The 12,859-nt window shown below is 41.0% G+C and overlaps 1 protein-coding gene across 2 annotated transcripts; it reads right to left on the bottom strand.

Annotated features, from left to right (window-relative positions):
- Positions 1 to 4,218: 4,218 nt before the first annotated feature.
- Positions 4,219 to 11,984, bottom strand: LOC148010989 (histidine kinase 4-like). 2 transcript variants are annotated; one of them, XM_087671159.1, is made up of 12 exons: positions 11,311 to 11,984; positions 10,785 to 11,025; positions 10,030 to 10,266; positions 9,770 to 9,939; positions 8,103 to 8,315; positions 7,694 to 7,880; positions 7,547 to 7,598; positions 6,879 to 7,108; positions 6,698 to 6,796; positions 5,858 to 6,540; positions 5,243 to 5,767; positions 4,219 to 5,152 (listed from the first exon to the last, which is right to left on the bottom strand). In XM_087671159.1, exons 2-12 carry the CDS (start codon positions 11,016 to 11,018, stop codon positions 4,918 to 4,920), a joined length of 2,865 nt encoding a protein of 954 aa, XP_087527285.1. In that variant the 5' UTR covers positions 11,019 to 11,025; positions 11,311 to 11,984; the 3' UTR covers positions 4,219 to 4,917. The 2 variants fall into 2 exon arrangements, with proteins under 2 accessions (XP_087527285.1, XP_087527284.1); XM_087671158.1 differs by having other exon boundaries at positions 10,785 to 11,984.
- Positions 11,985 to 12,859: the final 875 nt, after the last annotated feature.

Genomic DNA, 12,859 nt, shown 5'->3' with positions numbered 1-12,859 from the left:
TCGCCCCATGACGCACATCGCTCAATGAATAAGCATGAAATCCCACAACTCACGCCCGGTTTAGAATTGAACAAGGGGAGAATGATTTGGAGGGAGTATGCCAGTGTGCACAATTGATGGTACATTCTTGTGTTCCAACTATCTGGCATAGGTGCAAGCAGGAAGGCTAGGGAGCCTTGTCGTGCAGTGTACAAAATAGGGTGAAGTGACCTATGATGGTGCCAAAGATCCATCACGTGGGTGCATAGGGAAACAGAAAGCGTACCTGACTCCAATGTTGTAACGTCCCTCAATCCGCACCTCTCAATGATTGTTTTGAGGACACACCAATCACACTCTACCCCCCCGCTATCGCACACTCTGTTAGAGAATACAGAAGGGCATCACATTCCCTACACCCATTGTGGTAAGCCTCATAGTCACTTGTGCAGAGGTTGTATGCCTTGTGTATATTTGATGGTGCAACTGTGCATCCCGCCCTGTGTTGACATACGATGCAAGAAGGAAGGCCAAGGAGCCTTATAGTGCAGTGCACATGAACAGGTCATGCTTTGTGCATTGAGAGGCCCAACCCGTGCGTGCAACACACCATGCCACACATCACTCACCTCTCATTTGAATTGAAGGAAAATGACTGGTTACTCACCCCACCCTCTATCTCACGCTCACTAATAGATACAGAGGGTAGACCATGCTTACATCCCCATCCAGTTAGGATGAAAGTTCACATCACTCCATGGGTTGTCGATGTACATGATGAATATGTACTTTTAGAATTATTAGATTCTTTTTTTTTACAAGTACAATAAAATGACGATAAGAGGGAAGAGGAGAAAGAGAGAGGAATGTGCGAGTGAAGGAGATTGTGTATAGGCATTCACTCAATTGCAATCCTACAAGATATGTAAACAGAGCACGTGCAAAATATCTAAGAAAGGGTGGAGTGTAGAAACATGCATGCATGTGAATGTATATGTGCACAGTGGATTTGAGTAACAATGAGGTAATTTTTTATCTCAATAATAACTATTCAAACAAAGTTAAAAACAATAGATATCGCACGTTACTACAGTGAGTGTAACAAACTATTTAATACCCTATCCTCTTATATTAAGTCCACACAATAATGCTCAATTGAATGTAGCAAAAACATGTGTGATGTAATTTTGCTTATGTGTGCACAATGGAAGTGATATATCAAGATATAATATCAAATCACGCACATAAAAGTGAGATACGTGAATGTATATATGCATATCGGATAATAATGTGATATTCTTTGTCTTGATATTAACTAAAAGTGTCTAAGACAATTTACCTCATGCAAACCCTTGACCCTTGTAATAATAAGAGGACTGTGAAAAACAAATGGATGACCCTTGCAAAATTGTGAGAAAGAGAGAGAGTGTGTGGGTATATATGTATTTGTGGGCAACACAAGGGGAGAGAGAGAGAGAGAGAGAGAGAGAGAGAGAGAGAGAGAGAGAGAGTGTGTGTGTGTGTGTGTGTGTGTGTGTGTGTGTAAGAGAGGGAGAAGCTGCCAGAGAGAGAGAGAGAGAGAGAGAGAGAGAGAGAGAGAGAGAGAGAGAGAGAGTGTGTGTGTGTGTGTGTGTGTGTGTGTGTGTGAGAGATGGGAAGGAGAGAAAATAGAGAGAATAATTGGCGAAAGATGGGGGATAGAGAGAGAGAGAGAGAGGGAGACTTGTACTTGAGGTAATTAACATGGGGGGAGAAACATGGAAAGGGGACGATAGTGGTGGAAGCAATGGAAGCGGTAGTGACAGCAACAGTGGAGGCAACGATGGTGGTGGTGGTGGCGGCAACAATAGCTGTAGTAGTGCTTGATATGTGCACAAGAGAATAGGAGGAATAAGTGGAATATGTGAAACAAGAAATGGAGATTGCCCAAAAAAAGATCGCTTAAATACTTGCTCGAAAAGCTCACTACTTGCCCTTCCCCCTCTTAAGTAGACATGAACATACTTCATGCATGCATGGGGATCTAAATATTTTGATTATTCATGGTGACATGCTAGCAAGGAAGGTCAAAATAATAGTTGATCTCTTTGAGAAAAACTAGTATTGGACAAGGTAACCAAATCACTTAGGTCCATCCTAAGAATGCCCCATTGGTCAATCTTGCTTCTCCTCCTCCAATGGTGCTATTTTCTTGATGTGGAGGAACAATGCTCTTTCATTTTCCCCATCATGCATGTATCATTCTAAAGTCCTAGCTCTCCTCAACATATTCCTTCCTATTGGCAATTATGTCAACCAACTTTTTAGGATTGCCACCTCTCAAATAAAAAAATTAGCATCAAGATCAATGCAATGACTAACAATCGAAGGTCTTCATCTCAACAAATCCCAATGATATGTGTGTATGACCCTTTTGTGTGATACAAACATATCATTGACTAACATTGAGATCAACGCAATGACAAACATTCCAATTTCTTCATTTCAACAAAGTTGCATGGCAGGTTTGTACAACCCTTCTGGTTCATACGAATCACAATCTTGATGTGATGCATGGACCACCCACAAGTCACTATGGAGACCCACATTGGTACCAACTATAAGCCACCATGGAGAACATGTCATCAATTTTAAGGCAACAACTAGAAATCCATTATCTTAGCCAACTTTAGTGAGATGTTCATATGACCCTTTTGACTTGCATGAATCACATTCTCTCTATGATGTAAGAACCAAATTCAAGTCACCATGGAGACCTAGACGTTACTAACATGGTAATACATGAGACTCTAGTAGCAAAAATGCTTTGCCAACTAGACTTACTATGCTAAATAATCTACCTTTTGATTCATATGAACATGAGTTTGGTACCTTGCATTCTCAATCCCACCCATCCCTCCCAATTCATGCACTATCTAAGCTCTAGCACATTAGATTTAGTACCTTCATTTCATAACAATGTGCACCTAAAAAGAATAGATTTTGCACTTATTGCCAAAAATCTAGCCACCCTAATGAAAATTGTTATTCAATGGCCCCTTCATGCATAGATTCATTGGTAACTTGCCACAAGTGCTATGGTTTCTTGACTACCCTCTTGGTCAAAGCTTACTCTTATTTGCCTAGTTTGGCCCTTCTTAATTAAGTCTTGATTCTCAAAATTTTTAGGGTAGATATATGATCCTTATGCCAATCAAATTTAAACCATGTAGCCTAAGTTAGCAAGCTAGTCTAACCCTATCTCAAGATTAATCTACTTTTAGGCCTTTTTAGGCTAAGTTAGAATAGACCATCTTTAGGCTTGTCATTATATAGCTCCTCAAATATACCTTTATTTAGGTATATTCATTATTCTTCTATTGCTAACCCAATTTCAAACTACTCAATTCATTACTTCTATGATACACTTGTTTATGTTTACTTTGCATCAAAGCATCTCAATGTGAAGTACAATATTTAGATTAGGGTCTTTTCTCTAGTAGTTATATACTAGTTTTCATGTTCGAGTTGACGACTAACATTGAGAGAGTCAACCTATCTTAACTAAGAGACATGAATTTTCAATCCCACCTAGGTTTGCATTCTCAAGTAGCATGGAGACAAATACTGTGTTCACTAAATCTCTATCCCCCTTCCAACTACCACAACACCTAGGTTCACGTTCTAAAGTAGCATGGAGACAACTATTGTTTTCACTAAGTCTCCATTCCCCTTCAACTACCACAACACCTTTCTTTCCTTGAAACTCTTCCACCCAAGATACTTTTTTTTCTTCATTGTCTACTTCATTTGCGTCGGGTTATTGACATCTTAGCCAAGTTCAACTCCCCTTGCTCTTTCATCATCATCCATGGTTTAAAAGAAGGTTGTTAGATTTATTTGCTCATTTTAAAAGGGAGCTTTTGCAATTGAACAATTTTCGACAAGGACTCCTCAAGTAGCATCTACTACTCCAACATATTGTATTCCACCTTGCATTACCCCGTGCATTAGCATTTTGTGTGTGTGTGTGTGTGTTGGGTATTTATAAGGGTTAAATTTTTGAAGGGCCCCTTACTAGTACAACATTAGCATGCTCCTGCTTTTCCCTTAAAGAGTAGAACATCATGGGCTTTTATTACCCAACCGAAGGTCCCAAGAAACTACCACACTGCATGAACTAATCAACTAGGTCAAGCATTCCAAAAAACCAACAAATAACAAAAGCTAAGCATCATAGGAGAATTTCCATCACAGGTGCAATCATCACAAAGCCATCAACTCGGTCAAGCATTCCAAAAAACCAACAAATAACAAAAGCTAAGAAGTATCATCGGAGAATTTCCATCACATGTGCAATCATTGCTCAGCCCTCACAAAAGCCTCATGGCATTTGAGGTCCGACATCTCATTTTCATTGGGATGGACCTCTTAGGCAACTCAAAGGTAGAAGACCTGCTATGTTGAAACTCATGAGCCTACATCTCCCTTCGATTACCCAGCTTAGGCTTGAGAGGTATTAAGTAATCGAGAAAATTGTCACAAATTTATCACAATTTTTCTAGCTATTTTCTAGCTTACAAATAGTCCCAAAACGAATTACTTTGGCAAATACGAGTCGTCCAGCACTAAATCAGTAGCCCTCGCACAAATCGAGATAAATTTGGAGGCAAAGGTCACGTTGACGCTTAGATGCATGCTTCCTCTCAATCTTCTGTTAATATCCACGACTACTCCCCGGTCATCTATTCTAATCTGCAGAAAAGACAGGGATAGCGTATATACCATGAATACAATGGGGTATTCTACGTGCCGATTAGAATGTGTGATGTCCATATCAATCACTTTGCACTCTGTGACCAGGGGCTTGATGCAGCCAGATGAGGTGCTTCATAGCTCTGCAGCATCTGCCACCACAAAGCAGTAAAGGTGCACGTAGAAATGGGTAAGCATTCCTCCTCAGTTCAATGTCAAAACTTTGCTGATTGCTTGATAAAGCTCCTCCTCTTCAAATGGCTTGGAAACATAACCGTCCATTTTGCATCTAGCACATTCATCATACGTTGCCTGGGTGATGTCAGCAGTCATGGCCAATATCGGCACATGCCACGTTCTCTGTCCATTGAGGCTTTCCAATTCATTGCCCTCATTCACCTTCTTTTCAACCTCTCGTATTTTTTGAGTTGCTTCAAACCTGGTGCCCGACAACACAAGAGACACATGAGCAATTGCATATCTATCTATACCTATGCCAGTCAATAATCAAACAGAAACACTTGATTACCCATCCATTTCCGGCATTTGAATGTCCATGAAGCAAGCATCAAATGTATGGGGTGGGCATAGTTTCAAGATTGCATCTTTGCCACTATCAGCACACACAACTTGGGCACCATACTTCTTCAATGCGCCTGCAGCAACCAAGCGGTTGATTTTGTTGTCATCCACAACCAAAATTTGCTTTCTGGATAACATGTTGCTTAAATTATTAGGTCCTTCTTTGGGACCTCCCTCATGTTGGCCCTTTTTTTCTGAGCTCAGTACTTGTTCAAGGCAAGTAGCAATCATACGGGTACGCAAGGGCTTCATAATCACTGTGTCTTCGTAGCCCATAGCTCTTGTCTTCTTACACTCCTCACTCGTCATAGAAATGGCCATCAGTATCATATTGGAGCGGTATAATTCCTTTCTGGAATTCGTTACATCATTTTCTTGCCGCGATTGTCGAACAAGATGAGGGAAAGTCAAACCTGTTCCAGTGCCCCAGGCATCTTTGTCCACAAGCACCATGTCAAACTCTCCTTCTCCACTGAAAGTAGATAGACCAAAAAATCAATTATCAAACAATACACACGAAGTCCTTAAATGAACCTACTAGGATAACACTGGAGAGACAAACCTTGGGGCTGTTGCAGACATCATCTCAACAGCAAGATTCCTCTCAAACACAGTTCTGACTTTGATGCCTAACCTCTGCAGATAATGCTTTGTTACTTCAGATCGTAAAGGCCTTCCATCAACAATCAAGGCCTTCATGCCTTCAAATTTACTTGCCAGAGCTTCACTCGAAACATTTCTAATTTCTTCTGCACTCCCTAGACAATTACCTGTCTTCAGGACAAGGGTGCACGTGAATGTAGAGCCAATGTTTTCTTTGCTTTCAAAATGCATCTCTCCCCTCATTAGTTCAACCAAGCACCTGCTGATACTCAGACCAATCCCTGTACCTCCATGTATGCGTGATGTAGAACTATCCGCTTGCATGAATGGCATGAATATTCGTTTCTGTGCTTCTAATGGAATTCCAATGCCTGTGTCCTCCACACTGATAAAAAGCTTCAATTCAGAAGATACTGGCTTTATCCGACTTGAAAGCTTGGATTTTTCCTTAGAAAGGAGAAATTTGAAAGTATCCCAACTGCTTCGTTTATTTGCAGCTTTGTAACCACTCAAAGTAGTGGATGCTGAGAAATTACCAACACTAGGTTTTTCAGTCGCAGTTGCTTCAGCATTTACCAGTGGCATCAATTCCATGTCCTCCCACAGATGAACACACACAAAAATGTGGCCACGTCTTGTGAACTGTCCCAAGAAAAGAAACTTCACTTCTGGCAAATTCACAACATTGAAAATACCACACAAGCCAAAACATAGGCACAGTTGTATTGCTTCAATGCAGAAGGCATGGATTTAGTTTCACAAGAAAATTCTCTTCACAGATCTATTACAATGCACTCACTTTCACTGAATTTCCAACAAGGTTAGCAATGATCTGGCGAACACGACCAGGATCCCCAATGAGCATGGATGGCACCCTCCCTGAGACAAACCCTGCAAGCTTCAATAGAAGGAGCACACAAAGTTAAATTGCAAAACTCACATTTGGATACAGGTTATTTAAACAACCACTCCGAATGTACCTCAACACCCTCATCCCTAGTTTTTGTGGAGAAAAGGGAAAGGACATCATCAAGAATAGCACGAACATCAAATGGCACTGCCTCTAACTCAATTCGCCCAGACTCAATTTTAGCTTGATCCAAAACTTCATTTATAAGCGTTATCAGTGCCTTCCCACTTGCTTGAGCAGTGCGAGCAAAATCTTGTTGTGCGGCATTGAGTTGTGTATCTAGCAGCATTTGCAGCATCCCTGACAAAAGAACATATAATTATGCAGGGCTTACATTAACCCAAGCGTGTGACAAAGAAACTGTTGCAAAATCTAGGTGGACTGTACAAATGCTACATACACATGAACCTATTAAATGTATAGAATACACAAGCATGCGTGCGCATGCACACACATAGAAATCACAGACAACAAGCTAAGGCACACCATGGCTAGCTTGATAATGTAGAGGAAGCAATTTATTCCAAGCATTTAGTCCTAGAATCAATATAGCAGACCCTAAGCTTTCTGGAGCACAACATCCGAAACCATCAATGAACATATCACATGACTCTTCAACTATACCCTGACTGGTTAACCTAAACGAGCATTCATTCTTTAAGATGTACTACAGCATAGCATTCACACTCCGTGATACTGGAGGTTACAATTCACAAATCTCAAATTCTGTGTGCTTACCAAGCACACCATTCATTGGAGTTCGTATCTCATGGGAAACCGTTGCCAAAAACTGGAGAAACACATATGAGTCATAGAACAAGTAAGTAAATATGAAGGTGTGAATTAACAGCTTGCAAAAAAGGTATAATCTCCACACATGATCACCTGAGATTTGGCTACATCAGCTGCCTCTGCCTGTACTTTCAGCTCCTCCATTTTACGATAGCCTTCCTCAACTTTCTTCACGTGTTTATGAGCATTGTAAACCATGGAGCAGATGAGTGCAACAAAAAGTAGCACTCCACTGGCAAAGCCTAGAGCCAATCTAGGAAGTGGGACTCTGCTTGCCAACCTTTTAGAAAAGGCAAATAAGCTTTCCTGCATTAGCAAAGTACACTATGTGCAATGCTAAATAGTTTTTTACATTCAATGGCTCAGGCACCTCCATGACAAGCTACAAGAGCCATAGACAAATGGTACATAGCAGCACCAATATCCTTAAAGTAGTGACCACTCTGGTAATCTAGTATGATAAAAAGCATTTAAAATAGCAACAAGAAAACAATAGTAGTACCTGCAACGCATTTCATGTTTCCGGAATGGATCCCCAAAATCCAATGCACTCATATGTTCCATATCTGACTCAAAAGTATCTGGGCCATACATGACAAGGGGGCTTGAAGAATTGGTTATGTCAAAAACATTCACTACAATGTCTTCACCCTTTGCCAGCTGACTAAGCAAAGTCTCCACCAAAGATTCCACATCAAATGCTCCACCCAAGTACCTATGTATTTATAATATCAGCATTAGCAACAAATTATGCCAAACTACTTCAAGATAACCAGGTCTTAAGACAAAAGGGCATTCTATTCTCAGCCAGAATTTTAACACATTTGTTCACACAGACATACAGGAAAATTTTTGAGGGAAGCATATTCCTTCAAAAGCATCAACTACAAAATCATGTGCTTATCCACGCTTTCATATTCTCAACCATCTCAAGCTCCTGCTCATAACAAGCTGGCAAAGCATATATTTAGTTCATGAGACTCAAAATCTCCTACCATATAGTATGTATTACCAGCACCACATTATTTAACTGCACTCATCCTTCTATGGGTTTTTGCTTTTAGATAGGTATGAGCTTAGACCACTATTTAGGATGAAGGGGCCGATTGTGTGACACCCACAAACAAAACAGCTTAGGCTCAGTTCTTAGACAAAAAGATAAATGAGCTTTGGGTTTTCTGTAGCAGTCAACCACTTTATTTGTCTTCAACTGTAATGCTACCTTGAAATCTACTCAAATAGTGACCAATTAGTAACACATGCATTGATTCCTCTCAACTTCCCTGTCTTCATTCAGGCTCAAATCTCCAAAATGCCAAACTGCAAAACTCCCCTCCAGAAAAGAGGCTCCTCTAAACTCCGATCACTATACTCACAAAAAGGGTCCAGGGTGACAGAGAACTCTGCAGACTTTGTACAGAGAATCATGCAACAAACAGAGAAGTATGCTAACTGCTCAGATTGTGCTAATCATGTAGTATGTATCATTGTTACATGCAGAGATAATAACTTCAATTTGGAATCATGCAACAACCACAGAATTATGCTAACTGCTCAGATTGTGCTATCTGTGTGGCGAGTATTATTGTCACATGAAAAGATACTAACTTCAATTTGCCAGCATGAGACGGCTTTCATATAGTCCTGCACCAAAGTCCAACTTATGCATCCTATGTTAGTTTATTGAAAGGAAGGGGAAAGAGAAGCCTAACTATCCCCACACAACTTGAGGCTAGGATGGAGGTGCCGATTGTGTGATAGTCATAAGCAAATCAGCTTAGGCCCAGTTCTGAGACAAAAAAATAAATGAGCTTGGGTTTTCTTTAGCAGTCAGCCACTTTATCTGTCTTCAACTGTAATACTACCTTGAAATCTACTCAAATAGTAACTAACTAATAAAGCATGCATTGATTCCTCTCAACATCCACAGTCTTCATTCATACTCAAATCTCCAAAAAATGCCAAGGTGACAGAGAACTCTGCAGACTTTGTACAGAGACCAATTAGCACAAATGGTGGATATCATGTGTAACAAAAGCCAAAGGAAACAAAAACATTTAGTTGTACTACAAAACATCAATCAACAGAGACTTAAAACAAAATCAACTAGGAAATTAACAAAGGAAATTTAATGCAAATCAACAAAAGATCTGCAGAAAAGAAGCAGACCCCACAACTGCTTCAATTCGATCGATAATTGTTGCATCTGGAGGAACTTCCTTCTTGTAGACGGGATATGTCAGAACAACACCCAGATGATTGGACTTTAAAAGCCTGAAAGGCTTGGTCAAAGCACCCTTCCCAGAAGCCCTTGACCGGAAAATGTTATCACGATCTTCCTGCAGTTGTCAAAGACTTTTGATAGATTTGAGCATGCACAAAACATTTAATAACCATCCTCAAGAGAGAGCCAATTTGAAGACAAGCACCTCTCCAGACATCATGTCTAGGGAGACGATATGGCCAATAGTTTCCTGTGAGAAAATGGTTGGAGCATACTCATCCTGCACTGGACTTGGTTCTCTTGAGTGCATCGTTTTGATGGTCCAACCCTGATTTCTTTCAAAGGCATCCCTTTCAAAGTGCAAAACCTTATGTGCATATGCCACACCTGTCATCAGAGGTCTTTCAAAGGCAGTCCTTGCAGTGTACTCTGCAAAAGTATCCTGCATATGCCATCACAATTGCAGAGCATGAGACTCTCTCTTTTTTTTCATAAAAAGCAATCGTATTAATTATGAAAAAAGTACAAGATTACATGATTACAAGATACAGGATGGCTCTGGGCCATCATGAGCCTCTAGATGATTACAGATTCTGAGCCATCCATGATTTTGCAAAATGGTCAGTTCCATTCATTAGAAACTTGTGCATGCTATTACAACCTTGCAGACAATTTGCCATTCTTGCATGGCACTTAACACTGTTGATTTGAAAGATAGATTTAAAAGCAATAGAGATTTTTGATGAAGAATTAAGTGTTCCTAGAAGGTTATCACGATAAGTTTAATAAAAATTTCCAATATAATTTCCACATTGTGAATGTGAATTAGAGCATCATAGAGGCATCACTTACTAAGCTAGGTAAGGTTGGGAGCAAGGGCATGCATTCTGAGAAGCTCGAAATGAAAAGAACGGAGAAAGAAACATGAGATCAGTTGATGGAAAAGGAGACAAGCAGGACCTGATCAATGGCTGTTGGATGCCTTCCAAAATAAAATGTAGACACCATGATGGCAAGTGCATGCACACGGTTCATGCTAACTGCGAACTGATGTTGAAGCATTCTCGCTCGTTCGTCGCACATACTTGCCAGGACATGCTCGTAATGCCTGTAGTGCTCTCTGCTAAAAACGTGGTACACGATAGAAGCCACGACAACACCGGCAGCTGCAAGGATCCACACCAAGTCTAACATGTCGAGGCTGCCAAAATACTTCGCATTAGATATTAGCTGCGATGACTGATACTGACTATGTTGATCAGCGATGGTGCTTGATGGACTTTCCCCCCATTCTATTCCAAACTTGCTACAATGTTTAGCTACACACTGGCTATGGAGAACTCCAGTTTCAGCGTTTGGCAAGTTGGGACCGGACGTCCTATTTCTGCTTTCGTATCGGTCATTTTCATGTCTATCATGATGTGGGAATTCTGTACACATGACTTTGATATAATTGTAGACGTTAGGAGAAAAATGACCGTCGAACCTGTTTACAGCGTCAGTTTGACAATATGCTAATGAGGTTTTTCTCTCGGATTCTTGGAGAATGCAACAGAAATGCGTCTCATCTCAATACGCCGATCAAATTTTTCTCTCAGATTCTTGAAGATGCAACAATAAGGCGTCTTATCTCAGCTGGATATTGAGCTTCGGGTGAAGCATAAGTGCGGCGGCCGCCATAGCTATACGAAGACGGAAGCTTGGAAGGGACGTCGAACGTTTCTGGTCGCAGGGAGGAAGGGAAGACTTTAAAGAGCTCACGGGAAGAGAGGAAACGGGAGAGTACATTTGAATCATTTCTAGACACGGGCAGGAAAGGACAACTGGTAACTAGCAAGGAACAAAACAATACTGAAGTGGGGGAGACATGCAGGGACTGCCCAGCTGCTAGGATGTAGGCGCCATAGCCATCTGTGGCAGGCGTGCCAGAAGAGACGGGCGGGAGGGAAGAACGAGAAAGCATGCTTGCTTGCTTCTTGCATGATGTTGCGCACATCATCATCATCATCATCATCGCCATCGTCATTCCTGGCCATGGCCATGGTGCCCGATGGTCAGGTCATCAGAGCGTATCGGGCAAAGAAATCGGTGGTCTGCACGATCTTCTGTTGCAACACAGGATCCTCCGTAGGCTCCCATCTCGGAGACTAGGCCTCTCATCCAAGTTTGAATTGTCCCACCGGACGCCGGCCCCCCTCCACAAGACAAAGTTTACCATGCCTCGTAGCCGGCGTTCACACAATCGCAAGTAAATTTTACCTCTGCATGTCCATGTGCTCAAGTTTTGGATATTTTCCCATATGGAAATCGGACTCTTTTCCTTTCTTTATGTTTATAGTGTTCAACATCATAAGCTTTATTATACTCATGACACACCACATACCTAACTAGATGCAATTCGGGGTAGGGAACGGCCAACCCTCAACCGCAACCTAGCTAGATATACAATCCCTCCCTTACAAAAGTTCGTGATGTTAGAGCGCTTTCCCACAGCCCCTCTTCGCCGTGGCATAACACATGCCATGCCGCCTTCATGTTCGCACCCATCAAACAAAACCAATACTTGAAATGAGCAGGAAAAGTTGGGTAAAAGTTACAAAACGCACAATACTAGCTATTATTTTTTTTGTGTCTCCTAAAAAAGGCCCATGGGAAAGTCCCCTTATCGTAATTCCCAATGTCAATATTATAATGGGAATGTTTCTAAAACTTCTTGTGAGTGTTGGGTTGATGGGTGCATCTCCCTCCCAAAGACTTAGAGAAGTGATATTAATACTACTTGTTGGTGAACCAAGCTAGGATAGAGGTGCTAGTAAAAGGTCACCATCGTTTTTAACACTTTTGGACTATGGTAACATATCAAAATCCTACATCTTGCCAACACAATTGAAAATTTTTATTTGCTACTTTCAACTAGTTTTTACATTTATTAACAACTTCAAAGATACATCATTGCTATCCCTCTCCACTATGTGAAACGAAGATCAAAGCTTGGGGGAGAAGAAGATCACAAAAGAAGTTGTATGGTGCATGAT

Source organism: Lygodium microphyllum, chromosome 29 (genome assembly GCF_053477565.2).
Source record: "Lygodium microphyllum isolate KBCC chromosome 29, Lygodium_microphyllum_v1.1.10, whole genome shotgun sequence".
Classification (NCBI taxonomy): domain Eukaryota; kingdom Viridiplantae; phylum Streptophyta; class Polypodiopsida; order Schizaeales; family Lygodiaceae; genus Lygodium; species Lygodium microphyllum.
This window is presented reverse-complemented; position numbering and strand designations above follow the sequence as displayed.

Bases quoted from the DNA above. Each gene is read 5' to 3' on its own strand.
- LOC148010989 (XM_087671158.1), bottom strand. From the start codon at position 11,264: ATGTGTACAGAATTCCCACATCATGATAGACATGAAAATGACCGATAC. The intron at 6,541-6,697 runs GTGAGTGCATTG...TTCTTGGGACAG, and splicing joins TTGTTGGAAATTCAGTGAAA to TTCACAAGACGTGGCCACAT. The intron at 5,153-5,242 runs GTAATCAAGTGT...GTCGGGCACCAG, and splicing joins CAAATGCCGGAAATGGATGG to GTTTGAAGCAACTCAAAAAA.